Source organism: Myotis daubentonii, chromosome 8, assembly GCF_963259705.1.
Source record: "Myotis daubentonii chromosome 8, mMyoDau2.1, whole genome shotgun sequence".
In the NCBI taxonomy this organism is placed as follows: Eukaryota; Metazoa; Chordata; class Mammalia; order Chiroptera; family Vespertilionidae; genus Myotis; species Myotis daubentonii.
This window is the reverse complement of record NC_081847.1, coordinates 45680024-45706077: the sequence shown is the minus strand read 5'-3', so window position 1 is coordinate 45706077 and position 26054 is coordinate 45680024. Positions and strand designations below refer to the sequence as shown.

Below are 26054 nucleotides of genomic sequence, written 5' to 3'. Positions count from 1 at the left end.
GATAAATGCTACACAATTAAGCTATTTATCTTCATCTTAATTACTGCTCTTAAATCATGATTAAGCAAAAAACAAAAAAACACCCAGAAGCATAGCAATGTGCCATCCATCCATGAAGTAATTTTTTCCTATATCCATTCAGCATGCTGAATGTCTAAGCAGCTTTAAGCACTCTGCTAAGCACCAAAGATAAAAAAGATAAAAAATAAAAGGTGCCAGCAGTGAAGATTATTTTTCAAGGTGATAATCATCAAAACTGTTTGTTATTCCGATTACTACAAAAACAGCACTTTAGATTCATCCAAAAGAAAACGTACTTAAACAATGAGGCTGGTAGTAATGAAGATGATAAAGGTTTTAACGAAGAAATTAGGAAAGTGACTCAACAGACTAGTGTGGTCACTGCTGGATCCAGGGGACAGGAGATGGAGAAGAGAAGGGAAAGATTCACTAAGGCTTAGAGGAAGAAGTTAAATCAGATGAAGCAGAAGATACAAAGTAACAGAAGTGTATAGGAAGAATTAAGGTTGTTATAGATCACGGAAGGTGGGCAATGAGAAAGCAGAAAACATAGACACAGAAATTTGCTGGTAAGCAGACATTCATAATAAACTAAGGAGATCTCAGGAGAATTTTGTGACAAGTTTCCAAATATATAGTGTTTGGTGGCCTGCTTCTGGGCCAATTTCCCCTTAGTGGGTGAAAAATGTTGAGGATGGAGACAAAAGAAAATCTCAAAAGCCAGGTGAGAAGCCTGTAACTTCTCAGAACTCCTGCAGCATCATACAGGCCAAAGTGGAAACGGAGGGTCTGCTGCTTTCAAAAGCTTTTCTATTAAATTATGTAAAGAATGATGCTACTAAATAAAAGCCATCTGAACTAATCTGCGTTCAGATATATAAAGCAGCTCTACTTCTGCAAACCGGTGGGCTATGGATAGGGGACAGCTAGGGCATTATGGAACACAGCTATGTCTTCAGCCTTGATTTCAAGTTAAACCTGCCGTGATCTATCAGAATCAGGACGAGAGAACAAAAGAGTATGTGGTGAGGAATGGCCAATAATGTGAGATCCTCCTCCAAGATTCATACATTAAAACTAAAAAGCATGGATTATAAACATTTGTTTAAAAATTAACTATACAGCCCTGGCAGGTGTGGCTCAGTAGATAGAGTGTTGGTCCACACACCTAAAGGTCTTGGGTTCGATTCCCGGTCAAGGGCACATACCTGGGTTGCAAGTCAGATCCCCAGCTCTAGTTTGGGAGTATGCGGAAGGGAACCAATTGATGTGTGTGTCTCACATAGATGTTTCTTTCTTTCTCTCTCTTTCTCTCTCTCTCTCTCTCTCTCTCTCTCTCCCTCCCTCCCTCCCTCCACTCTCCCCCCTCTCCATTCCTCCCACTCCTCTTTGAAAATCAATGGAAAAAAATATCCTCAGGTGAGGATTAATAAAAATTAAGAATACAAAAAATTATCTCTAGTACCACCTTAACTGTTAGCATTTTGATGTAATCTTTTCAATTTTCTTTTTTTTTTTAAAGGACCTTCACTGTAAAACCAAACTCCTTTTAGGTGATTCCCATGCTTGGTGGAAGAGTCTATGGCTCAAGCAATTCGATATTCTTGATTAGAAATGTAAACTTTTTATACATTAAACATTTCTACCTATTTTTCCTCTGTAAGGAAAAATGTATTACACCGAAAGATTATTTGGACTAAAAAGAGATAAAATAATGTCAATTCAAAGCTGTGATAACTAGCGTGAATTCTCACCCATCCTTCACTCTTCCAAGGCTGCCGGGTAGCTGTCTAGATTTTCCATTTCACTGTTTCCCTCAACACATGTAATGGACTCCCCAAATGTTAAGAGCATGTCCAAACTCACTTCTTTGCACATGGCAAAGTCTTTTCATTCCCCCATCTCCAGCTCTCTTGAAAACTGCATTACTGCAGGAAGAATGGACTTGTAAGAAATTTCTTCTCTTACAGTGATCTTCTATAAAATTACTTTTTTTTAGTAGACACTGAGCACATCCTACAGATATAGCCCTATAATAAAAACTTTGGGAATATGTTAAGGTTTTTGCCCTCCAAAGACATTCAACCAGATTGAAGACAACTGACTACAAGGGCGGGCCGAGTGCTATGGAGCTATAGCCCAGATGCAGACTCAAACAAGTAGGAGTTCTGGCTTTTGAACTAAACCAAGGACCAGCAGGCTTTCTCTACTCCAAAAAGGAGACAGAGAGTAAGAGTGAACCAATGTAAATAGCACTCTGTAATCTTTCCACTTATAGATGCTTTAAGTTAGCAAAAAATACAGCATACCTTCTCGCTGGGTTCTATGAGGTGCCACAGTAAGTCCGTCATGAGGTATTGAGGCGTGTTCTATTAAACTGGCCTCCTTAGCTTGCACATAATCACCGTGAGCAGAGTCATTCTAGATCAGAAAAGGGCCACAAGTTAATTGACTAAGAAGAGTATATCCTATAAAATAAACCAGATTAAAGTCTTGTACTTTTAGTAGCAACCCTTTTAATAGCAATTTTTAGAGACCAAATAGGTGATTACAAAGTAAAGGCAGAAAGGTGCAAAAAGTCACAGGAGTAAGGAAAAGAATTATCAATATTTATTTTCATTTAACATCAATATTCTATCAACTACTCACTGTTCCACTTTTCTTGCATATTACTATTCAGAATTGCCAAAGATGTCAATTCTATACCAAAATGAACCAGAATTGAAGCAACATAAACAAAAGATGGTACCCTTTATGCTAATCCCCCACTACGTAAGGACATTGGTATTTTTTACATTAATTATTGTGCAATTTTTATTCATTACTTGGGTTTAGTGACTATCTAACAAGATGCTTTGTTGGGAAAATGTTTTACAAAAAGTATCAAAAAAACCAAATCTTTCTAAACAAGAATGTGTATGGACAGTGAGTTTATTACTAACGTTAAACCACCTCACGGTAACTAGGTGTTCTAAATCTAATTGCTCAGCCAATCATCAGTGAACTGGGGTGAGTTTTACTCCGAAGAGAACTGCTGCTTAAAGGAATACAGAGCAGGCTGGTGTACACACAGCTCTCCAGCATTATCATGTGTAGACTGTTACTATAACACACTGGTTAAGCCGAATAAGAAAGTGGTTCTTTATCAAAATTCATACCACACCCCCCTCTTCATGTTCAGAATCTTTTTTTTTATGTTCAGAATCTTAAAACACTACTCAAACCAAAATCACCTCAGATTCAAGAACCAACTACAATTTTACAAATTTGCAATAAATGATATACATTCATGTTTTAAAACTGTATAAAGTAATGAAGCAAACAGAACAGCTGAAACTTCCTAAAAATCCTATTGTAAAATATTTGGTTCTGCTGTCTCATTATGCATCCTGGCCTGCCAGTTGACAGCTCTCTCTCTGGGAATAAAGTATCACATTCGATACTCTGGGGAGCTAAGCTTCAGCCTTATACAGTAGTTGTCTTCTTCTAGAAGCCCAAGGAATAAAGACTATCTACAAAGAAGCACTTAATGAGAAGAACACAGACCTCTTAAGTCAACATCCAACCTCTAAAACATTTAGCACGATGGCATTCATCACTTTCCATCATTACTGATGTTAAAAAGTTGGATACAGGAATTCTTCTAATGATAACACAATCAATGTATATCCAACCCAAACCATATAATCATTTACTATAAAGTAATAAAACCACATTGGCCTAACACTACTGTACTTTAAAAATTAATACAAATAAAGCACTGTAATCCTCTCAAATACTTGTGTTAGCTGGAAGAAGTTTAGTTGATGAGGTAAACCATTTCCTATAGAATATTTTTCTACCATGCTTATGTGTGGTTCATAAATTAAAAATTACACACACCTTCCAATGTAAATCAAAATATATAAAACCCGATAGTTTTCAATAGGAAAATGAAAAAAATCAAAACTACAATGAGATGCACTTCATGCCCATTAGGATGGCTATTATCCAAAAACCAGAAAACAAGTATTGGCAAGAATTTGGAAAAATTGGAACCTTGTGCAATGCTGGTAAGGAATGTAAAATAGTGTGGCCATTACGAAAGACAGTCCAACAGTTCCTCAAAAAAAAAAAAAATTAAACATCGAATTACCATATGATCCAGCAATTCCACTTCTAGATGTATACCCAGAAGAACTGAGACTAGAACAGATAACTGGTACTCCAATGTTCATAGCAGCATTATTCACAATAGCCAAAAGGTAGAAATAACTCAAACATCCAATGAGGGATGAAGAGATAAAATGGTGTGTGTGTGTGTGTGTATGTGTGTGCGTGTGTACACAAATGAAATATTAGCCTTAAAAAGGAATAAAATTCTGACAGATGCGACAACAGGGATCAACCTTGAGGACATTATGCTAAGTGAAACAAGCCAGACACAAGAGAATAAATATTGTACAATTCCACTTATATAAGGCACCTAGTTCATAGAGAAAGTAGAATAGGGCTAGAGAAAGGGAAATGGGGAGTAAATACAGGTTCTGTTAGGATAAAAGAAAAGTTCTGGAGATGAACAGTGGTGATGGTTGCACAACAATATGAATGTGAATGTACTTAATGCCACTAAATTATACAATTAAAAGGGTCAAAATGGAAACTTTTGTTATATATATTTTACCACAATGTTGCCTCCACAAATATTATATTGAAGTAACCATGAGAAAGTGGTTTGCTTCATAATCACAATCACATTTTTAAAGTCTGAAGTTACTTTAAGAACACAATTTAGCAACCAAGAAAAAGCCTCCCGGTTTAATAAACTTTGAGAGCTCCTGGCTAACTCAAATCCACATGTCAAGTAACACAAGTGAGCTAGACATCTTGTTCATTCCAGAGATTACTAAGATTATATTTTACACATGAAGATCCATCACAATTACACACTTGAGATTTCTTAAATGTGGGAAAGTTTGTGGAATAGTCAAATGGTTGGACAGCCTAAAAAGACTCTTTGAAAACATACCCTGAGAACAAAAGTCAGTTGCATTGGCCACATTTTACTCTAACAGAGGTCTAACTATAGATGGAACACACAGAGAGTAGGGAGGGAGAAAGCACCTCCAGTCCCCAGATGTCTTGTGTCTCCAAACATTCTGGAGCAGAGACAAACAGACCTCACCTTTAGTTACCTGTCCAAATTCCTGGCCCATAGAGCTTTGAGAAATAATAAAAAGGTTGTTGGACTAAGCCACTAAATTTTGGGGTAACTGATTATACAGTTATAGCTTTCAAATTCTCTTATTTAAAGGGCTACAACCAAAGCATGTTATTATTTAAGCATGATTCGTAGAATGTCTTGTGTTGAATGTTAGAAAATGACTCATCAGAAACATAACTGAAATGTCAAATTTTATCCATTTTTGGTGGAAGAAGAGGGAATTCTCTAGGGAAAATTTAAGAATTACTTACTGCCTGTCTCTTCAATTGAGAGGATGTGGTAGAGAAGGCAGATGTTTTTCTCATCTCCACTCAATGAAATAGCACAACTCAACCCAACCCAAAGTAATGCCTTAAATCACCTATAGCATCTGATGAAAGGCAAGTTCTGGTGTGAGGAGAAACATGGCTGGTAAATATATTAAAGTTATGCTCAAACAACTAAACTAACAAAGGTTGAGGGAAGGGGTACCAATGAATCAATAGCTCAGAAAGAGCATGATATGGATTCTATGATTGTGGAAGCTCTTCCTACGTAACTTATTTAGTTTAACCAGAAATGCGGGGATAAGGTGATTCAACAAGGCCAATGTGGCAGAATTCTCTTAAAAGCCTGGCTAAATGAATGTGGGGTGAAGGGCCAAATGATTTACTGAATCTGTGTATACTCTCCTCTATCACAGCCCACTGCAATAGCAGCTATGCAAGCTGTTAACATGACATTTGTGAACAATGGTTATCTGTGTATGTGTGTGTGGGGTGGACTGGAACCAGATGGGTGGAACAATATGGAGGAGGGAAACTCATCACTGTAACTTTCTATGTATTTTGGGAACTCTGAATTTATTACAAATAAAAATATTAACATTTGTCGATGTCATTGCCTTTTCTAGAGAGAACTTGTAGGATGCACAATTAGAGAAGATCTGGCAAAAGAATGCTGATAAGGAAGCCTAGAAGGAAGAGGGGAGTAGAGAATAAAAGAGAAGGGTGGCAGCTTTTACCTAAGAACTGGCCTTGCTGTTTCTATTTCAACCTGAACAGCACCATCTGTAGTTGACAGGTGGAATGGTGAAAAATATACATCACTGGACCACAAAACTACAAAGGTCTAGAATGCAGAGAAGGAGTAGTAATGGTTTCCTACCTTGACCAAAGCTGGGGTCCCCCCTCTTTAGCACCAGCACCTGTGTTTCTTTACTAACCTCCTGTTCTACCATTATGCAAGAAAGGTGATGGCATGAGATGAGCCAGCCTTGAATGGAAGGTAAGATGTATGAAGAAATTGTGGAAGAAAGAGTTTTTGAGTTCAAAGACTTATCAGTGGCCAAGCTCCAGACATCACTGCAAGAAAATGTGGTAATACTGCTTTAGTAAGATGTATCTGGCAGCAATATGCAATAGATAACAGATGGGAACCAGTCAGATAACTATAAAAGTCTAGGCATAAAGTCCCAAAAGGGAATGGTGTCGGCAAGGATGAGGAAATGGTGGATTCAGGATATGAGGGGAGCCAGGATTTAGGTTATCAAGCAAATCAGAGAGTGTCTAGAAGTATAATGGTAGTATTGAGAAAACTGGATGACTTTGGAAGGTGTTTTTTTTTTTTTTAATCAATGATGCATTCTTTTCATACACATTAAGTTTAAAGTGACAGTGGCCATTTCAGGCAGACATACCACAGGCAGGCAGACACACATACAAATTTGTACTGACTCCCCCTGCAACCTGCTGGAAACTTATCCCTTTCATCTGACCTTCAAGGCCCTCTGAACCCAACCCCTATTATTCTCTTCAAACTTCTATATTTCTGTTCTGTAGTCACTCTATGACAATCGACATATAGATTGATACATATGTATGTGTGAGTATATATCTTGTTTAACAAGCATTTTCATATACATGTTCATCTTCACAGCAGTTATATATACAATAAATGGTGGTGATATCCCTATTTTATACTGAAACTTGGAAAGACTAAACTTGCCAAAGTGACTTTTTAAAAGTCTAATCTGACCTCAAATAAATTATTTTTTGAATGAACATAAAACCCTCCTAATGCTCTAAGACATTTAGAAAGGAATTAAAAACCAAATGTTCCCTGCAGCATAGGAAGAACAGAAGGAAACGGACTACTGCATGCCCAGCAGCTCTGCCACCTGTAACATAAACACCTGATTAGGCACTTCCCTTCTAGAGTGACTGTTTACATAGACTGGATGAAAGAGGCTTTTGTGACAAGGCATTCTCTACGAATAAAAGGAGTGCTATCAGACACAGTCCTTCATAATGAAAAATAGTCTGTAAAAGTGAAGCTCATCTGCTTTGAAGGGAGTGCAAGCCTTTTCTCTTTGAAAAAAAAATACTGGCTCAGTATTTCTCTAGAAAGGACAAAAATATTAAATAAGCTTAAATATCAGCCATCTACATCCTATATAATAAAAGGCTAATATGCAAACAGACCGAACAGCAGAATGACTGGTTGCTATGATGCACACTGACCACCAGGGGGTAGACGCTCAATGCAGGAACTGCCCCCTGGTGGTCACTGCACTTCTACAGGGGGAGCACCACTTAGCCAGAAGCCGGGCTCATGGCTTGCAAGTGCAGTGGCAGTGGCAGGAGCCTCTCCTGCCTCTGCAGCAGTGCTAAGAAGCAGCAAGTAGGCAGGCAGTAAGGAGCGAGGGGTCCCGGAATGCAAGAGGGCAGGCACAGGCCGGGATGAGGGACCCTCCACTCCCCCCCCCCTCCAGTGCACGAATGTCGTGCACCGGGTCTCTAGTAGCATTTATAAAACAAGATACAAAAATGTTCCTTAATTATCCATGGGTTCTAGTCTGTGCTATAAACTAACAAAAAATTATGTAACTTAACAAAACTGCAAAATAGCTTTAATTTATAGAATCATTTTCTAGCTAAATGTGAAAACTGAATACAAATCTAAGTAAGTTAGTTGCACTGTAGTTAATGATAATTCAAATGAAAACCATGTATTTTCTCCATTCCCATTCATAAATCCAGTATGGGGAGAATATGTATTTTAATGAATTGTGACTCAGAGAAATGCTGGGAGGTTTTGTTTTTCCTTTTCCTTTGGGCTTCTTTTATCTGTAGCATACCAGATCTTGCAGTGTATTAACAAAAATAACTGTCCCAAATAAATAAATGTGTCTCAAATACTACCTTTTCAATTACCCATCCTTCCTGAACACCAATCAATTTAGAGTTATAGTAACAGAGAACAATATAGAAAATACTACACCATATGGACTTTTATTGAGTGGGGGGAAAAAAAATCATTCCTGAAAACAACTGATATAACAATTTGGATGACTACATTGTAGTGGAAAAGAAAAATGCATTGAGCATCATTCTCAACAGAGAACTTGTACTCCTGATAGTATGTGAATTATTCTGCACCTTATCTCATTAATTCAATCATGCCAACCTCAAAAGGCAGTTCTTATCTCCATTTTACAGTTAAGACGACCTCACAGGGATCTAAGTACTCTGGTTAATATCAAAGAGATAGTGGGAGAATTTAAGTCTCTGAATCTAGTGATCTACTAAACATGGCTATCACTCAAGGCCTGTCCCCACTCCCCACAAAATATAACAAAGGTAGTTTTAAAAGTATCTCTATTACACTGGTTAATTTCAGAAAAAGAACTAGCTTCCTGTCCACCTCCACAACCCTCTTCTCCTACTGAGGTATAAATGTGACTTCCCCTAGTTCTCCTTACCTGAGAAAACCATTGCACAGAAAACATAAGTAACTGGGGGAGGATACCCAATAGCTCCCATTTGTTACTAATATAATCACTACTTAACTCTGATAGTCTAAAAGCCTTTTTCAAAAGGCAGTTATAACTTAAGAGCTTTTATTCTTTGCTGCAGCCAAATCAACCTAAAATTTCTCATAAAAGACATGGCTACCTAGCTCTGATCCCACTCTCAATCTGTGAGATGCTGTACCCACTCTTCTACCACCTTACAAACAAGGCTTAACTTTGACCTATGATTGCTAACATATATTGAAGATCCTGAGCCAGGCATTATTCTACAGGTACTTGTTCATTTAATCCCAACAATCCTAATGTAAGCACTATTATCCCTTTTGTAGGAAGAAAGCCTTCTCAATGCCCCAGTGAGACTCTTCACTGTAAAATATCCCAGCAGTGGCCAACAAATTAATGGCATTTATTACCTGTGAGCTTTAGAATTGTTCCTTTTAAAAATCATTTTTAGGAAGCATCTTTTCAGTGCCTGATACAGTAACAAATGAAAACCTAACCACTAACCTCTCCCCTCTTTTTAAGTCAGTGATCTGTTTCACCAGGGTTCTGGTTGCCAAGATACACTCAAGTTATCTTAGAGTAGGGCATTTATGTTAAAAGTCTTTGAAATTTTTCTTTTTTGGGCCCCAACATTACCAATACATAATCTGTATTATGAAAATGAGTTGAGGTACTTGCTCTGTCAAGTACAAATAGCTAATTAACTTAATTATGCTGAGGAAGTAACAATTTTGTAGTTTTCTTTTTTAGTAACTCCATTGATTTCTTTAAGTGAAGGTCCCATGGCCACTTAATTTGTGAGTTCAAATATGTTTTGCGAATTCAAATAACACTAAGACACAGGATGATCTATCAGTTTCTACCTTTAATTCAAACATTAGTATTACTTGCCAGGCAACTAAGTTTTGAGGACATTGAAAACACAATCTCCAGAGAAACATAGCCATACCAATGATACTAACCACTAACCTTTTTTTCAACTTTGTGTTGCTAAATAGGAGTTAAGTCTCCACAATTATAATATTCATTTTTGTGAACAATTAAGAGTGTCTTTAGGCATTCAGAGAGAGAAAACTTGTCTGTCTTTTCTCTTTTCAATGAAAAAAACAAAATGATAACCTTTCAAAATATTTATGCAGGTTTTATTATTATTATTTTTTTACTACTGCTAACATTATCATTTATAGTTTGGGACCCATTTTTTAAACCAAGTCTTTTCAGTTATGCTATGTATGCAATCTGTAACTAGATCAATCACCCAAATTTCCTAGTACACAGTTAATGAGTATTTTCACCACTGCCCAATGACCTATTTTTTTTATATATATTTTATTGATTTTTTACAGAGAGGAAGGGAGAGAGATAGAGAGTTGGAAACATCGATAAGAGAGAAACATCGATCAGCTGCCTCCTGCACATCTCCTACTGGGGATGTGCCTGCAACCCAGGTACATGCCCTTGACCGGAATCGAACCTGGGACCTTTCAGTCCGCATGCTGACGCTCTATCCACTGAGCCAAACCGGTTTCGGCCAGTGACCTATTTTTATGCAAGTGACTGGCAGTCCACTACAGTTATGAAGAACATGAGCTTTATACACAAGTCTCCAAAAAGCAATGCCAACACTTAATTACAATCCAATATAATATTTACTCTAAAATCACCCAAATCACACAGGAAAACTCTAGCAATGTTACTGCTAGAAATATACTTGTGTAATCTTCCTCCATTTTTCTAAAATGACTGGTAAGTATACTCTAGCCTAGTGGTTAAGTTTGTGGACTTATCACCTCAGCCATTAACATCCTAACCATGGTATGTCATAAACAGTTGCTGAGCCTGGTCAAATTGAAAGCATATAATTAATAGAGCATTCAAAATAAAACACAACATCCGTTCAACCTGTAAACATGTTTAAAAAGATTTATTTTTAAAGAGAGACTACTGCATACTAGGCACTGAATACAAATCTTGAAAGAGCCAGGAACGCTATTCTGGGCTAGCCCACTCTTACTCTAAATACAAAAAACCCCACACAAAACCTTAAAGATGAGTCCTACTTTATCCACTTAGTATGGAGGATACTGAGACAGTAAGAAATAGAATGATTCCTACGGAAAAAGTTACAAACGTATGCCTAAAAGGTTACTTCCGGGACAATAAAAGGCTGCCTCAGGAACTTCCCGAGTTCCCGGACACCACCGCCCACGTGGTTCTCCCTGGGCTCAGCATTCCGGCCCGGCCCGGCCCAGCAGAGAGAACACCCCGGAGCGAGCCGCACCCTCAGCCCGCCCCCAGGGGGGCGGGGCCGGAACGACAGTCACGTGGGCGGCGCGCGGCCGCCATCTTGCTGGGCGGGGGCGTGGGCGGGGGCGGGGGCGCCCCGCGGGACAGGCCCCCATCGCCCGGGGCGGGTCCGCGGCCGCGCCAGACCGCGGGGATCTACGCCGCGCCGCTGCGCTGACGCACGAAGGACAAGCGAGACTCGGGAGCCTCTCTGCACACCCCAAGGTGAGCACTCCTCCCCGGGAGCATCGGCAGAAGGTCGCGGAGTAGCTGGGGTGGACTACAGGAAAAGGGGATTGAAAGCAATCCACCCCCATCAGCAGCTCTGGAGTGACAGCTTGCAAGCAACAAAAGCGGAAATGTCTTCCAGGCCAGAGCATGCCACAGCTGGGGCCCTCGGAGTCCATGCTAGCAGCAGAAAATGCGAGGTCGTAACAATTTAACGAGACGCAAATGACTGCAAACAACTACTGGAGAGAAAAGTAGCACACACCACTAGTGTCTAGAAATAGCCTTCAGCGTCACCTGTAGGCCGTATCCCCTATGATTTGTTCCCCCACTTCAGCTCATGGCCACAGCACTGGGCACTGCCTGACAGGGAACCAAGTGCTGAAATTAATGGCAGCATGCCCAGTCTCACTTTCTCCACTCCTCCCGGCACTCACTGGATGCCAGGAAAGGCACACACTGCAGTCAAGATAAAAATCGCATTACTCTGGTGTGCACGCATCTCCTTCTTGTCTAGTCGCCTTCCAACACTTGCATGACAAGCAAAATTTAAAGGAAAAAAGACTCCCAGCAGTTAAATCTCAAATAGATTAGTTGTAATGATATGAAAGGAATGATACAAACGGTTACCATACTAGCATTTTCATTAAACTTACAATCTAAGGTTACCTTTACAATATAAGCTATACCAAGAAATTTTTTAAAAATAAAAGTATTGCTCCTGAGTGCAGGCTTTCTTTTCTAAATTTAATGGCAGTGCATATGGAACTCTTCTGAATTATTGTGAGTAGGCTTAAGAATTGAGTTTTTACCACCAGTATACACAGCTGCATGCTACCAGTAAATAAACATTTGAAGATAAAATTTCAAACAAAAAAATTAGACATTACATCTGAGTTTAATATCGTATCCTAAAATTGAGTTAGTTACCTCACAGTAACCTCCTTTTTAAAAGGAGAGGCTCAGCTTAGATTAGCACTAAGTATCTTCAGCTCCCCAATTCAGATATACAAGTTAAATTAACTTTCAAGCAAGGAGCGGGGAAGGGCGAAAGTAAAACGCCCTTTCCAGTGTACCAGCCTGGAAACCACCTACGATGAAAAGTAAGGCGTCCAATTTAATACTTTTTAAGTAATTGTGAACCACGAAAACAAACTCTTACTGTACATAGTTTTTACTCTAACTGAAACCGCCTCCCCTCTCCTTCACTAAATTGCCATGCTCAAGAACTTTATATGGGGTCTATATTATCATTAAATTACTTTCATAGCTCTATAAAAATTTCATCTTCCTTAATGTTTGCCACAAGTGACTCTGGACTCTCGTCTACTACACTTTGGTGTTTAATAACTTTTTAGAAAACAACACTTATGCCTACAGTAAAGGCCCAACAAATATTCCCAGACCCAAATCTGGAGACACGACTCAAGCCCTTTGGAAAGCAGGTTATGCCAGAGATAAAAGTATAACCAGCTCACCTTAGGAGAGCTTTCCCTACGCAGACAAGGAGCGCTACTCCTTAACTAGCGCTACTCCTTAACTGGTTTGAGTCAATTCGCAGATCTCCACTTCAGATTTCGTTCAAATAACTCGGAAATCAAGTTATTTGAAAGGGAGCCATAAGCCCCTTAGGACCCCCTTGTAAGTCAGGCACACACTGAACAAAACGAGCCCCGGTGCGGCAAGGCAGGGCAGCACGCCGGGAGCGCATCTCAGGACACTTGGCCAACGGGTACGGCAGGGCTTTAAGACGTGCAAGCAGAGCGCCCACGAGAAAGGAAAGGCACTGCCCACGGCCAGGCTGCGGTCGCACACCGGCTCCTATGGCGCTTCGTTTTTCCCGGCATCTAGGGCCCGAGGGATGCTCAAAGCCAGAAATGTCCAGAGACCCTTCATCCGAGAGGGGACTCGGGCTGAGTGCACCACGTTTTCCGTGGCGATTCCGTTACGGAAGAGACTTCTAGAGTATTCTGCTATGGCGGGTGCCTGTGAATGGGGGGGGGGGGGGGGTGAGTGGAACTGCGGCGGCCCAGCAAAACGAAGATGAGTACTCCGGGGCTGGAAGGTACTACAGGGCGGGGAATCCGAGACACCTGCGCCCCCGGGCTCAGGCTCGGCCTAGTGGTGCCCCAAACCCAAGCCGGGGACCCGCCTGGCGTGACTGCCCCGCGGGGGCTGGGAGGATCGCGCGCCCTTACCTGGGCCCGGGAGCCAACAAAGTTGCACGGCTCCACCTCCACCTCCACGTCCTCGGGGCCCCGGCGGAGCGCGCTGCGGAGCCTCTCCAGGTGCTCCCGCAGGGTGACCCGCTGGTGGAAGGAGAAGGCCGGGTGCAGCGAAGCCATGGTGAAGAGCAGCAGCAGTTCCTCCTGGGCCCTGAAGCCCAGCCCATCGCCGGCCCGGGACTCGGCGCCGCTGCCTTCCGGGCCGGAGCCGTCCTTCTCGGCGTCCTCCTCGCCAACCCCGTCCGAGCCGTGCTCGCCGGGCTCGTCCTCCGCGTCGCCCCGGGCCGCGCGTAGGCTCTTGAGCACCGAGTCCACCTGGGGCAGGAGGCGGTGCAGACGGCCGGCGGCCTCGCGGTTCTCCGAGCCCAGCAGAGCCAGGTACACGATGAGCCGCGAGCGCACGGCGGGCTCTCGGAAGTCAGCCAGGGGCCCCGGATCCGAGAGGCCGTTGGCCTTGGCCTCCGAGTCGCGCAGGTAGTGGTAGTCTTTGCGCGCCAGGTCCTCCAGGCACGAGCCCAGGAAGCGCAGCTCCAGCGGGTTGCACAGGTCCAGCAGCCCGCACATGAACTCCAGGCGCTGCGCCGAGCCCAGCACCAGCCCAAACCACTCGTACACCCGCTCCTGCTCGCGCAGCGCCGCCGCGGGGCCGCCGCCGCCCGGCATGCCCGCCCCCGCCGCCGCTCCGCCAGCAACAGGCGGCCCGAGCCCCCGGGGCGGCGGCGGCGGGTGGCCCCGCAGCGGGCCCGCGGGAGGCGGGGGGCGGCAGTCGCGGCGGCGGCGCGGCGGCGCCTTAGCTCCCGGCCGCGCATCCGCCTCGGGCTCCTCCGCCTCGGGCGGCGGCTCCGCGGGGTGCGTCGGCTTCAGCGGCAGCTTCATCCTCAGCATCCTCGGCTAAGGCGGCGCGGACATGCGAGCGGGGGCGGGCGGAGGGGCGGGGGCCGAGGCGCGGCCGGGCGGTCAGGAGCGGGGCTCCCCCATGCCGCCGGGGGAGGGTCAGGGGCGGGTCTCCGCCGGCGAAGGGGGCGGCGGCCGGCCGGCGAGGTCGCTGGCGTCGTCTTCCCGGGCCAGAGGCGGGGCGTGCCCGCGGCGGCTCCTCCTCCCGGGCTCCGCGCCGGCTCAGGGGGCCCGGGTGCGGGTGGGAGCCAGCGAGCGTGTCTTCCTTCCACCTCCCTCGGTCCCGTCGTCTTCACCGTGCTGGGTGCGGTGACGCCGGAGCGGTTCCCTCACGAGCTAGTGCGGACCCAGCAGCTGGGAGAAGAGGCGGGGCAGCCGGTCCGGGCGGAGACGCTTGCGGGCTTCGCGCAGGCACCTCAGCCAATCACTGGTCCCAGCCGACGGTTGCGTTGCTCTCCCCGCCCCCAGGGCCCGCCTCTCCCTACGAAGCCACGCCCAACTGCTGCCGGCCGCCTCCCTCCGCGCCGTTTCCGCGTGGTCTTAAAAGTCTAGTTGTTGGCGGCCGGTGGGGGGACGCGGGTGTGATGGTGGGGCGGCGGGGTGAGCCGGAGCGGGGCGAAGGGCGTGCGAGGCGCACGTGAGAGGAGGGAAGTGGGGAAGTCCATCTTCTCCTCGGGCCCCCACCCCACTTTCACTCCTGATTCCCCTGCTCCGCCTGCTCGCTTGGGCCGCCGCCCCACCTCCGCCAGCGCCGCGTGAGCCCTCGCGGTCGCGGAAGCCGGGTCCGTCTCAAGTGCGCTCGCTGCCCCAGCTGGAGTCGTTCTGCCCGCCGCCGGCTGGCCGGCCGCCTGGGAGTCAGCAGTGGGACATTTCCCGCTGCAACTTCACCAGGATCGGTGGTTCTGCCTCGGGGTTGAGGATCGCGGGCCTGGGACTGGAGGCAGGGGCGTGGCCGGGCGGGGGGCGGGGGGCGGACACCCCGATCCCGAGCGAGCGCCCACGCCCACTGCGGGCTGCACCGAAGGCGGTGGGGCGCGGCCCAGGGGGCGCAGAGGTGACCCGACCGACCAGAGGGCGAGCCGCGGCTTCTGCGCGGAGAGGGACGCACTGGTGTGGCCGCCCTGGCCTAACGGTGGCCTCTGGTCTGTAACGCTCTTTGGAAATTATTCCCACGACAGTTTAAGCAAACGCCCCCTCTAGACCCTCTCCATCTTTTGGGAATCATTTTATTTGCCAAGTAATATTTCTTTTAAATTTTATATTAATTAAACGGGATCAGCGAATGAGGCTATTACAGGAGGGGGCAAACAGGGTAGGGGTTTTTTTTAAGATTTTTAAAAAATTGGTTTTTAGAGAGGGAGAGAGTCGAAACATCGCTGAACATCAATTGGCTGCCTCCTGCAAGCCTCCCACGGTGGGGGGGGCGGGGGCGGGGGGGGGGGCGGGATGGAGCCCGCAACCCAAGCACGTGCCCTGACCTAACCGGCAACATTTTGGTGCAGGGAGGACCCAATCTACGGAGCCACGTTGGGTGGGGCCCGAGTAGAGATTCTGTGGGTGACACTGACATTTTGAATTCTCTGCCGGTGTGAATTCCCTGTGACTCTAGGAAGGTAAGAACCTCGACTGGCTTTTAAAGTTTAAAGAACTCCAAAATATATCACTGGCACCGCCTTTTTCAAAGAGCTATATGTTTTTAAGACCCAACTAGGCCTGTTGAAGATTAATTTTAAGTGGTGGGTTTTTAAAAAATCCTTAATGTTTTTAAGTTAAGAAGTCCTACTATGTATGTAAAAAAGTAAGAATGACATTGATACTCTTTTTCTAAAATGTGGGACATCTGTTGTGGGAGAGCCTGTGTTGAGTCCTCCTTATCGCACAACTTCATGCCCTGAGAAGCTAATTTATAATTTAGTAAAAGGCTGAACTGAAGCCTACATCAGTTTCATTGGTAAATGGGGAGATAAAGAATTATTTTCAACACATTTGAGATTGGCAAAATGCTATGTGAAAGCCATTCTTTCATGTAATTTGCCATTCCCTTGCATTCTTTGGGTGTAATGTAGAAATCCTTACAATCAGGACAAAATTTTGTAAAGACTTTTAATATATATAATTGATTTCAGAAAGGGAGGGAGAGGTAGAGAGAGATAGGAACATCACTGATGTGAGAGAATCATTGATCGGCTGCCTCCTGCATACCCCACACTGGGGAATCTGTCCGTAGCCTGGGAATGTGTAATTGAGCCATGACCTCCTGGTTCATTAGTCTGGTCAACCACTGAGCCACGCCAGCTGGGCTGTAAAGGCTTTTTAACAATTCTTGCTCTTTTTTGCTGTCAACATCAACCGCCTGTAATTTTCTACCCTATCTCATCTGTTCCCACATTTATAAAGCGTAAGGGGAAGTACTTTGGGCAACCAATATTATTCTTGCTAGATATTCACAGGTCCACAGCGAGTCACCTGTCTAGATCTGGATATTTTGTGTAGTAAGCTAACATTTTACCTCTGAGGTAATTTTATATGTGATTCAGGAAAAAAGTCTTTACATTTATTTCCTTTGGTAACAAGAAGCCATTAGTATGAATGAACTCTCCACACTTGATCAATAAATTTTATGTTAGAATTCAGATTTGTAATAAAAAATGATGACTTCTGTACTTCTGTCTTTGGCCAGTGTTAGAAAATGCAGTGATCAAAGTTCCTACACATATCATATATACATAATTTTATGATTCTGGTTATCAACCATCAGCTGGACAATTTGCTCTTTATCCTCCAGTGGATTTTTTCAGAACCCTCTCTCCATACTTCAGTTCACTAGACCAGGCCTCAATGCTTTTCCCACCCTAACATAAGCGCGCGAGAGAGCACCTTCAGTTAAGAGTGATGTATATTGCAATCCTTTTCAGGGAAATCCCAGGGTGAGATAGAGTTGTGTTTAGTTGGGAAAAACTACCTGAAAGATTCTAATAAGATGCCCTAGGAAGATATTCCTCCCACTAGGCCTACTTATATAATATTTGTCTAATCATCCAGATGGGCCAGATAGTGTTACTATGGTAATGGTGGGTATATGTGTGTATCCAAGCCTTGCATGAAATGGATATATCCCATAAAAGGCATCTTTAAGGACACAAAGTACTATTGTCTCTTGCCCCTAGATGATATTTAATGCATATTCAATATGCTTTGTTTTATCTGCCTCTTTAACAGTGAGGATGCTATTATTGGCATAACTGTCCAAATATTTATATGTAGCCAGAAGACTACATATAACTCTTTTCAAGTTATACCTTAGATACCTTCCCTTTTGCAGTTGGGTCGCTGCAAGAAATTTCACTGAAACCACAATTAATTGGACGGTTCAGAACAGACTAATAATGATATCAACTGCAGAAAAATGATCCAGCCACTTCTACCTCTGGAAGCAGCCAATCTGATCCATATCAAGAATTTCTCTTGGAATGTTGACGTATTTGCTCCTCTTCCCATTATACCTCCCTGTCTGTTTCCTCCACTAAAATATAAATATCTTCACGTCAGTGATCATGTCTTACTCAATTTTATATTTTGATATCTGGAACACAGTAGATGCTTGTTGAATAAACAAATGATTGAATAATACTCCAGGAACCAAAAGTTACTGCCAACAGCCCCTGGGGTCACATGAATCCTTGTTTATATCTAGCATAGAAAAGAAAACTATCTTTGTCCCAACCCAGACTACTCCTGAGATTCATGCTAACGGAATTGGCTTAGGTTACATGCCCATTCCTGGTAATTTCATTGGAACCAGAGAAGTGGAGTCAAGAGTCTTCAAAATTATGTGGGTCCCTAGCCAGGAATCAAGAGCTGTTGTAAAGGAGGAAGGAAAACATGATGATGGGAAAGCAACCAACATATGTACGATGTCATTGTACTTAGCATTTGTACTTTTGATCACTTAAATTGTCATGGGTTTAAGGTGCTTCAAAAATAAATTGTTTAGTGGGGGTCACATGTTTTTGCTTAGTCAGATCATACATTTAAGAGAAATTAAATATTAAATTGTTTTTATTTATTTTTTAGAGAATTGTTATGAGTCTATTTGAGCCAAAACTGACAATTGCCAGGAAGCAAGATCTCAAATGCCCCCTTAAGTTGTTTTTAAAGATTACAATTAAAAAATCTGGCCTAAAGGTGTTATATACAACACAGGTAAATTATTCATTGCTATACATCTTTAGGAAAAAATTAATTGCATATTTTTAAAAAGTTTTTGTAAGGTTACAAAAATTCCCTACAAGATAGATTTGAGGTAGATATCATTGGTGATGCTGTGACAATATTCCCATTGATAAACTGGGAATCCATGCCCAATTGTGGTGTATACCACCTTTTCTGGAACACTAGCATTGGGTTCAATTCAGTCTCTCTAGCATTGTACCTTCCCTTTGTCAAGGATTCTTAGGAACTTAGATGACCAGGCTGCCCACATTCTCACACTTGTACATTAAACTTTTGGAGAAACCCAGAAATCCATCAAATCTTTGAAACCTGTCCAGAAGAAAAAGTTGATTCTAAAGTGGGTTGGTTTGGAAAATCCTCAAGCTACTGGCTTGTGTTAGAAATTGAGGAACTTGATGGCATTAGGCTCTTGCCTGGTTCTATGCGATGTCTGCAAATAGACCTTTGGCCCAACTGTTGTCTCCTCCAAAAGTCAACATGGTCTTCTAGGGACCCGTGGAGAGGTGGGATTGAAGTCCTGGAAGGTTGGCTTGCTAAATAGAAAAGTAGTCACAGCAGCGTTCTCTGGAATGGAATTTGCTGGATTCATATACTTCTTTAAGTACATAGTTATCAGATTATTGGTGAGCTGTTGATTGTCAGCCCAGCTTAAACCCATTATATCTTACCCTGTTGCCTTCATAAAAGAAGCCTAATTTTTTCAAGTGTCCAGCCTTCTCTCAAAGACCCTCTGTGGCTTGGGGGATACCTTCACCAACTCTGCAGATAGATCTTGATCAGTAACCCAATCAGGAGAGCCCATATTTCTTACCAATTGCTTCAGAAATCCGGAAAGATTGGGATATGCCCAAAGGACACGCAAGTCAATAAACTCCGCATGAAAAGGCTCCCACTGGCCTAATCTGGTAGAATTTGAGTATCAAAAAGAATAAGATGGTACCAGTGAATTAAAAAAAAAAAGAGTCCAAATCCATAGGGGTTCTTGAAAAAAGTGGGGTGTGAAGGAGGGTGCAGGGAAAGTTAGCTGTTCTTTACAGAAAAATGCCAACTAAAATTTAGAAGGGCCAAACCGGTTTGGCTCAGTGGATAGAGCATCGGCCTGCGAACTGAAGGGTCCCAGGTTCGATTCCGGGCAAGGGCATGTACCTTGGTTGCGGGCACATCCCCAGTGGGAGGTGTGCAGGAGGAAGCTGGTCGATGTTTCTCTCTCATCGATGTTTCTAACTCTCTATCCCTCTCCCTTCCTCTCTGTAAAAAATCAATAAAATATATTAAAAAAATAAAATAAAATTTAGAAGGAAGGCATAATTTTGCAACCACCAAATGTAACAATTAAGTGAGGCATTTTCACCACTAGGTGCAAAGTTGTTGGGAAGGGAAATATTCACGTTTTTAAAATTACATCTTAATTAAAAGGAGGGAATGGTATTTTACATGGATAAATATGACAGATACCACCAACCAGGTGGTCACAATTAGCATTGCCAGTAACAGGACAATCTAATATTCCTCCTCATATCATGGATATCATTAGAAGTATGTGCACTATTTTTGCCCAAATATTTACACTGAATCTAATCATGAGGAAATAAGACAAATCGGGGTTGTGGGACAGTCTATGAAACAATCTTCAAAAATATCAATGTTATCGAAAGCAAACACAGGCAGGGGATTGTAAAGAAAACGAAAGAGACGTGTCAACCAAATGTAATTCCTAATCTACGACTGGATCCTGATTAAACATTAAAAAAAAACCCTCTAAAAGACGTTTGGGGGATAATTAGGTATATTTGAATATGGACTTTTTTTTTTTAATAAATTTCAGGGTTTTTTTTTGTTTGTTTTGGTGGTTTTTTTAATATATTTTATTGATTTTTTACAGAGAGGAAGGGAGAGAGATAGAGAGTTAGAACCATCGATGAGAGAGAAACATCGATCAGCTGCCTCCTGCACATCTCCTACTGGGGATGTGCCCGCAACCACGGTACATGCCCTTGACTGGAATCGAACCTGGGACCCTTCAGTCCGCAGGTCGACGCTCTATCCACTGAGCCAAGCAGGTTTTGGCTGGACTTCTTACTAGACATGGTCACTGTATCAGTGCCAACTTTCTTGGATGACATAATGACATTGTGGTTATAAGGAAAAATTCTCTTGTTTTTCACTGGTACATGCTGAAGCACCGAAGATTGAAATGTCATGATATTTATAACTTTTTAATTTAAAAATTAAATTGAATTATTTAATTCAAAATAAAGTGGGAGGCCCTGGCCAGTGTGGCTCAGTTGATTGTCGTCCCATGCACTGAGAGGTCTCCGGTTCATTTCCCAGTCAGGGCACATGCCCAGGTTGGAGGCTCCATCCCCTGTGGGGCGTGTACAGGAGACAGTCTATGTTTCTCTCCCTCCCTCTCTTCTCTTCTCTCTCCAAAAATCAATAAAAAATATTTTTAAAAAATAAATTGGGAAAATAGAGATCACAAATACACATCCATAGGGTGAATAAAACAAAATGTTAAATTTATTAATGCAGTTTAACACATTTAAAGTTGTTTTTGTAAATGGGTCAAAACATTAATCAAGGTCCCCTTAAAAGTATAGATGAAAGGAGCATTGAAACTTCATGAAGAACTGATTTTCTGAATTTGTTACCATGATATTTTGGCCTTTCAAAAAAATTAGAGAGTGAAGCTAGTTAGAGTTGATGTAATGGCTTGCAGAGTCAGAAGGTGTCCCAGGAGTCAGTTTGTCAGTGTGTTCTGAAGGAACCCTGGTACACAGCCAAATGCAAGCAAGGTCGTCCTCAGAAAGAAACCTTCCTAAGGAATGGAATAAGATAATCACCCTGAAACCCAACTACATGGAATCATGGGAAAGTACTTGGAGGATGGTGAACCTTATAATTAAATTATCATAATTAATTTTTTAAATCTCCCTTATTTCAAAAATTATTTAAGGAGACTGCTTGGACTCTAACAGAGGGAAAATGAACAGTCCATGCATTCAAGGCTGGTGCAGACTTTTCAGCATATATAGCTGTCATATCTGGTGGACATGCATTTCCACCTAGAAAGACATATGCCGTCCTGGGGAAGATTTGGTTCTTTGGGCTCTTCCTTTACCCTCATGAAAAATCTCTGAGACTGTGCAGTTTTCACACTATGATTCTAATTCAGAATCCAATGATCTTTTGATTAGCAATTCAGCTTCCCATGACCAGATACCTTGGGAGACCAGATACCTTGGAGAATGGAGATATATAATCCACTCCCAAGAAAGGGATATCCCACGTTATGAATAAACTAGAGGCCCGGTGCACGAAATTCATGCACGGGGTGGGGTATTTGTCCCTCAGCTCAGCCTGCACCCTCTCCAATCTGGGACCCCTCGAAGGATGTCCGATTGCCCATTTAAGCCCGATCCCTGTGGGCTCCATCCCCTGTATAAAAGTATAAACAATACCATTTCAAGAATACTAATCTTTCTTGTGGGGAAAAACCTGTTTGGAAGAATTACAAAAAATAAACTATAAAATTTTAAGTGTTACTTATTGACTTTAGAGGGCTGGTTACAAATCTTTAAAGAGAGAAGTACATACTGAAAATTCTTAAGCCCCATAAACAACTGATAATATATAAGATTTAATTATTTAAAATTGACTTTTAAATTATGTTAAATAAATGAATTTCTTTAATTCATTTAAAACTAATTAAAACCCATCCAATTTGTTTTATTTTTCATGTTTTCAACCAATTATTATGGAACTATGGATATAAGTTAAGTAAATATAACATAAATTAAACAATGCTCTTGCCATGTTTATCTCAGAGCATATCTATACATCAGAACACTGGTTTTATAGTCTGACTATACTTGAAATCTTCAAAGGTATTTACTTTACCATTAAACCCCAGGTCAAAGTTTATTTTGCTTGCATGTAATGTTTGTATTTAAAATGTTCCATCAAACCAGACCACTGTACTTCAGTGGTTGAGCATTGACCTATGAATCAGGAGATCACGGTTAGATTCCCTGTCAGGGCACATGCCCAGGTTTTGAGCTCAGTCCCCAGTAGGGGGCGAGCAGAAGGCAGCCAATAAATTATTCTTTATTATTGATGTTCCTATCTCTTTCTCCCTCTCCTTTCCTCTCTCTTAAATCAATAAAATCAATATTTTTAAAATAAAATGTTCCATTTATAACCTCAATTTTTTAAAATCGTGAATCTCAATTGGTGACCCAGGCAATCAGCCATACAGAAGAAATGACATGGTGCTAAATTAAGACTCACATACACATTATCCGTTTTCAAAATCCTTCCCCCAGCGCCCTTTCAACTCTCAAGCCTAGCCCTCTGAATGCAAAGCCTCACAAGCATCCAATGTCCGATGGTGACGAGGGAAACCCAAGTGTGGGCTTATCCCGCTTCTGATCCCCATTTGGGACAGTTCTGGCAATGGCTGCACCGGAACTCACCTCTCTAGCACATTCTGTCCATGAAGTTGAGCAGAGACCTTAAGAGTTGGGTTGTGCAAGGATTGAATGGCTCAAAAGTAGCTCTGCTCTAATAATGCAAAGACATGTGGTGATTATTTCCATCTCTACTAAATCCTTACTGGCCTACTCTGATGACTTGGAGAAGCCAGACTGAGCAAAGAAATAGCAGCCAGGAGAAAAGAACAATTTCTCCATGACAAAGCCTAAGTCTCTCTGAACAGAGCCACAGCAACAGTACACTGTAAGACCATTTACTGAGTACCAGACTGTGTCCTGTTGTACTGACCACTCATTATACAGTTTCTAATCTTCTTCACATTCTTTAGGTATATGGCATTTTATAAATGAGGAGACTGAGAGTGAGAGGTTAAACTGTTTTCCCAAGGTCTCGATCAATAAAGTGATTAAATCGTGATTCAAACCCTAGCTGGCTGCCCCACACTATGTTTTCAACCATTATACCATCTAGATCATGTGAAATGCTTTCAATTCAAGGACCCGAGAGTTTAAAATAAAATTTACCATTTCTGACTCTGAAAACCACACATATACATTATTAAATTTTTATTAATAAAGAAAAAATTTCAAATAAACCATAATTCTACTACCTACAAGTAAATGCTATACAATTCATTCCCAATATTTTCCTGAGATTGCATGTGTGTGAGTGTGCACATGTGTGTGTTGTGTGCGTGTGTGTGTGTAGGTGTGCAGAGTACATATACACTGTAGTTTGAGGGGTCCTTCTACCTCAGTCATTCCAGTAATCCTGATTTTTATGGGGATATAGTATACATTCTTAACTTTTCACAGTTTACTGTAGTTGATGTATTTCCACTTCAGGCAAAATGTAGAAACCTTATTACTAGCAATTCATTTACCACTGCATAGTTTCATATACAGGTTCATTTACCTTATAATTAAAGGGGTTCATTGACCATTTATAGGATAGATAAACATGCTTTCACCTCCTGTCCTTTACACCATGTTATCATATATTTACTACATACATCTACAAACAACTTTTAGGGTTTAGATTCAATAACTATTAAGTCTCTTTTCATTCAAGAAACAAATGCCTTTAATAGAGAAAATATTACAACAAAAACTCTTTACATGTGTTCTGTATCTGTCAGTAGTACATGTCTTGTGGTTTAATATTCTTGAAAGAGGATATTATATTTTAGGGACTAGTGCCTAGATTCACTCTAATTTTTTAAATATATATTTTTATTGATTTCAGAGAGGAAGGGGGAGAGAGGGAGAGGGAGAGGGAGAGGGAGAGGGAGAGGGAGAGGGAGAGGGAGGGAGAGAAACATCAATGATGAGAGAGAATCATTGATCGGCTGCCTCCTGCACGCCCCCTACTGGAGTGGAGCCCACAACATGGGCATGTGCCCTTAACTGGAATCCAACCCATGACCCTTCAGTCTGCAGGCTGACACTCTATCCACTGCACCAAACCAGCTAGTGCAATAACTCTAATTCTTAAACTGTATAAAGGTGCAGAAGATTATTTGGGGCAAAGGTACTGTGTGCAGAGTGAGTGATCAGGATGTACTTGCATCACCTTCACCCCTTGCAGAACTGAACTTACAGACCTTTTACACCAGGAGAGAATTATCATCCACCAGAATTGTTATTTTTTACTCTGTGATCACTAATCATTAATATCTCTTAGACATTTCAGAAAATGGCACATTTTCCATTCCTGACAGATCTAGCTTATAGCAATATCACTGGGGAAGCAAGTTAGGGTTTGATTTTTGATGGACAAAGAGTTTATTTGCTTTTCAAAGCTATCTTTTGGAATACATTTTTTCTCTTGCCCTGAAGCTACCTCTTGGAGAGGTGTACTGTTAAGTTTAGGCTATATGTATGTTCACGTGCCTGATTATACCACATTTATCTTTTTTGGAAAGTTAATATCTAACAATCAGATAACATGTTTCTCTAACTTGCCAAGAGTAGGCACATTGGGCTTCTGTTTTGTTCCTTGTTTGGAATGTTTCTTATCTCCTCCTCATTCTTCTAAATCTTAACCATCCTTAAATCTCCTTTCTCCCATGGCTCTCCCACCCGGAAATGATATTTTTTTCTCTTTCATTCATTCATTTAGCAAATACATACTGAGTGCTCACTTTTTGTAAAACACTGATTAGGTAACAAGTTATATAACGGTTGTCTGTATCATATAATTTTCCACTTACAGATATGTTTCTGTATTTAATTCCCTCAGCTAAATTGCAACTTGCCTGGGGCTACACCCTTCACCTTATTATTTCTTGCATTCCTTATAAAATTTAACAGGTGACTTCTGTTAGTAAGAGTTCAATTAATCTGATGATTAGATTTGTAGACTTTCTTTAAATACACTTATGTATGCAAGACACAAATAGTTACCATTAATCACTGTACACAGAATATCCTAATACAGGTATGGGACTAAATTTTGAAGCTGTTCAAAACTCAGTCACCTCCTTATAGCTACATAATCATTCCTACCTGGCATTTCCCTCCCCTTATTTTCTCTGACTCTGTTAAAATGCAGAGTGTGTGTGTGTGTGTGTGTGTGTGTGTGTGTGTGTGTAAGTAAACATCCTATATAATAAAAGCTTAATATGCAAATTGACTGAACATCGGAATGACTGGTGGAATGACCAGTCACTATG

General features: G+C 42.1%; 1 protein-coding gene across 4 annotated transcripts in view; it reads right to left on the bottom strand.

The window, feature by feature from the left end:
* ZCCHC2 (zinc finger CCHC-type containing 2) overlaps positions 1 to 15560 on the bottom strand; it is a 62765-nt gene extending 47205 nt beyond the window's left edge. For 2 of the 4 annotated variants that reach the window (XM_059706267.1, XM_059706268.1), the window contains exons 1-2: positions 13733 to 15556; positions 2331 to 2442 (exon numbers count right to left, since the gene is read on the bottom strand). In XM_059706267.1, coding sequence (XP_059562250.1) covers positions 2331 to 2442; positions 13733 to 14644 — 1024 coding nt within the window. In that variant the 5' untranslated portion in view covers positions 14645 to 15556. Of the gene's footprint in view, positions 1 to 2330; positions 2443 to 13732 lie in introns of all 4 variants that reach the window. The other 2 variants (XM_059706266.1, XM_059706269.1) reach the window with 2 other exon arrangements.
* Between the last annotated feature and the right edge of the window lie 10494 nt (positions 15561 to 26054).